This window comes from Seriola lalandi, unplaced genomic scaffold (genome assembly GCF_002814215.2).
Source record: "Seriola lalandi dorsalis isolate HSWRI2012SDOR001 ecotype SW California unplaced genomic scaffold, Sedor1 jcf7180002054984, whole genome shotgun sequence".
NCBI lineage: Eukaryota > Metazoa > Chordata > Actinopteri > Carangiformes > Carangidae > Seriola > Seriola lalandi.
The window spans coordinates 169,199-172,293 of NW_019525533.1; the positions used below are offsets into that span (position 1 = coordinate 169,199).

Here is a 3,095-nt window from a genome sequence, read left to right on the forward strand (position 1 = left end):
TGGGTCTTTGTCCACACTGGGGACAGGAGGAGTCTCCTGAAGAACCAGACTGGTCCCAGTATGAGGTGAAGCAATGTCTGCAGAACCAGTGTCCACAGCTGGTAGAGACTGGATCCTTCAGGACGTCCTGACACAGAGCACAGCTGGACACAGAGACATGGCTCCTCCTCTTCAGCCTGTGAAGACATTTCTTTATCACTACAATACTTTGTTGATTGTTGTTGTAAAATATCCAGATGTGTCCAACACTGTCCAGAAGCTCTGATGGCGTCAAAGCTCCAGCAGCAGCTGCAGTAAATAGAGGAACTTTATGAGACTGATGCATTTCGGCTCGAGGGCTTCATCAGGGTCGTTGATCTGATGAAGGCCTCGAGCTGAATGCTTCTGTTTCCTGCAGCTGCTGCTGGAGCTTTGACCTCTCTGGACTTTTTCCTTTCTCTGTGCACCTTGGACGTAGATAAAGTCGTGACAGAAACTTTACTTTGTTTCATGAAGCTCTGATGGTCACAGAGAAAAGTCAAAGTGCAGCTTCTTTTCTGTTTGAATTCAACATTCAGTCTGAATGAAAAATGATTCATTTCAACACTAATCAACTGTTTCCTCTTCGGGGCGCCTCGGTGGCTCACCTGCTCCAGAGCGAACCGTTAACACTGAGTCCTAACTGCAGTGGCCCAGGCTCCAGTCTGAGCTGTGGCCCTTTCCTGCGTCACTTCCTCTCTCTCACTGTGGCTGTCAAAATAAAGGCCCAACATGCCCAAAAAATAACTTAACTGTCTGATTAAACATGTAGTGATGGGCCTGTAGCTTGCTATCAATACTAATGAAAGACTTCCTGCAGCTCCTTCACAGTAAAAGCCTCCGTTAAGACTGAGCTGATCACGTCCTTGATGCTTTACATCAGTTTGTGCAGCTTAGCTTGGGTCAGTGAGGTTTGCACTGAGATTAGAAGAGGTCTGAAGAGTGATGGGCGAGCAGGAGTCTCAGACACACAGTGTGTAACAGATGTGTCTGAGGTGCACATCTGGACAGCTGTCTTTCCTGTACATTGTTCCCTTCATGTTTTCTGTCACTTTCTACTGTCAAGGATCAAATAACAGCATCAGTGGAGAAGTGGTCTGAATCTACACCTGAACACCTTCTGCTCTTCTTTGTCCAGATTACTTTACTATGTGAGGAACAAGATATAACGGAGAGGATCCAGGCTCAAAGGTCCACTTACTAATGATTCAGAGCTTTCAGACTTTTTAGACACTTCATCATGATATATGAATATTTCCTTAGTTTCATTCTTGAGCTTCTCAGATGTTTTATTAGAGAAACACAATCAATAGATTCTAGTTATAAAACCCACAAGATCCATTTCAGTTTGTAGTTTCAGGTGGTTTCTGCAGTAACTGCATCATTAATATAAATCTATTAGAAAATCATTTATCTTCCATCAGGTCAGTTTACAGTAGAAACAGTGTCTTACTGTGAGTGTGAAGGTTCAGGTTCATTCCTGAAGAACAGAGGAGGATTTCTGGACCGGTCACTCTTCATAGACCAACAGCTGGGGACTGGAGACTCTGCTCTCCGTCTGTAGGACTCACCTCTGCAACACAAACATGTTTCAGATGTGTATAAGAGACAGCAGGAAAAGTCTCCTGAAGAACCAGACTGGTCCCAGTATGAGGTGATGCACTGTCTGCAGAACCAGTGTCCACAGCTGGTAGAGACTGGATCCTTCAGGACGTCCTGACACAGAGCACAGCTGGACACAGAGACATCACTCCTCTTCCTCCCTCTGTGGAAACATGGACAAATTTGTATTTCGCTCAAGTGTTTGATTGATGGACAGAAGACAGCAGTAGTGCTTCACATCCCACCAATTTACCTTTATAGATCAACTTCACTGTGACAATCGTCAGTAATGAACCCTTGTAAACGGTTCAGTAAGAACTATATTTCCAGTCTTTTAGCTGCTACCTCCTTTAGTTTATTGATTCTTCTGTGCATTAACTGTTTGGATTATCAGAGTAAGAACTAGAATGGCATTCAGTAGAGGTCATACCTCCACATCTCTACACATCTCTGTTTAGCTCTTAGCAATTAAAACATTTCCGCATTGGCATTGGACCCTTAAACTGCAACGGCACCAAAATTGAATGGGTTGTTCCCTGACCTGTGCCCCATCCACCAAGGTTGGTGCAAATCAGTTCAGAACTTTCTGTGTAAACCTGCTGACAGACAAGCAACAATAATCTAGCGCCTCCAGTAGGAAGGTAAACAAGCTGTTGATGCACATGGACAGGAGGTCAACAGTGTCTTACTGTGAGTGTGAAGGTCCAGGTTCATCACTGAAGAACAGAGGTTCATCTTTGGACCGGTCACTCTTCATAGACCAACAGCTGGAGACTGGAGACTCTGCTCTCTGTCTGTAGGACTCACCTCTGAAACACAAACATGTTTCATTCATATTATTTCAGTATTGTTCTTGTTCTCACCCTCTCCTCAGGTACAGACCTGTTACAGCACCAGTGGAAGAGGGTTCAACATCAGGGCAAAGACAAATGAATATTTTCTGAAGGTGTAAATTCTGACATGGAGGTTCTGAATTGTTCTGCTACAGAAAGACCATCAGTAGATTCTGGTGAGGAAACCCAAGATCCAACTTAGAATCAGCTCTAATGGTTCATCGTCATTAATATAAATCTATTAGAAGATCATTTTGTCTGAAGTTTTCTACAGTAGAAACAGTGTCTTACTGTGTGTGTGAAGGTCCAGGTTCATTACTGAAGAATGGAGGTTCATCTTTGGACAGGTCACTCTTCACAGACAGACAGCTGGGGACTGGAGACTCTGCTCCGTCCTCGTCTTCCTCCACATCATTCATCATCTCTGGTCTGACAGGTAAACCAGGACTTCAGGGAAGGGGAGGGGGATCAGTGTACTGTCGCCTCTGCTCACCTGAAACGAGAAAGCCAGGTTTCCATCGTCTTATTGTCGTTCATTAGAAATCATCATTCTGCAAAAGCTGAGAAAGTTTTACACGAGAGAGAGAGCTGTAACTTTCTCTGTCTCCATTTGGTTCAGTCCTCTGAAATGAAGCATCAGTT

General features: G+C 44.2%; 1 protein-coding gene across 1 annotated transcript in view; it reads right to left on the minus strand.

The window, feature by feature from the left end:
• The window catches only part of LOC111647314 (uncharacterized), a 7,698-nt gene that overhangs the window by 644 nt on the left and 3,959 nt on the right, over positions 1-3,095 (minus strand). The window contains exons 5-7 of the mRNA XM_087171327.1: positions 2,310-2,429; positions 1,590-1,783; positions 16-127 (exon numbers count right to left, since the gene is read on the minus strand). Coding sequence (XP_087027453.1) covers positions 16-127; positions 1,590-1,783; positions 2,310-2,429 — 426 coding nt within the window. The remainder of the gene's footprint in view (positions 1-15; positions 128-1,589; positions 1,784-2,309; positions 2,430-3,095) is intronic.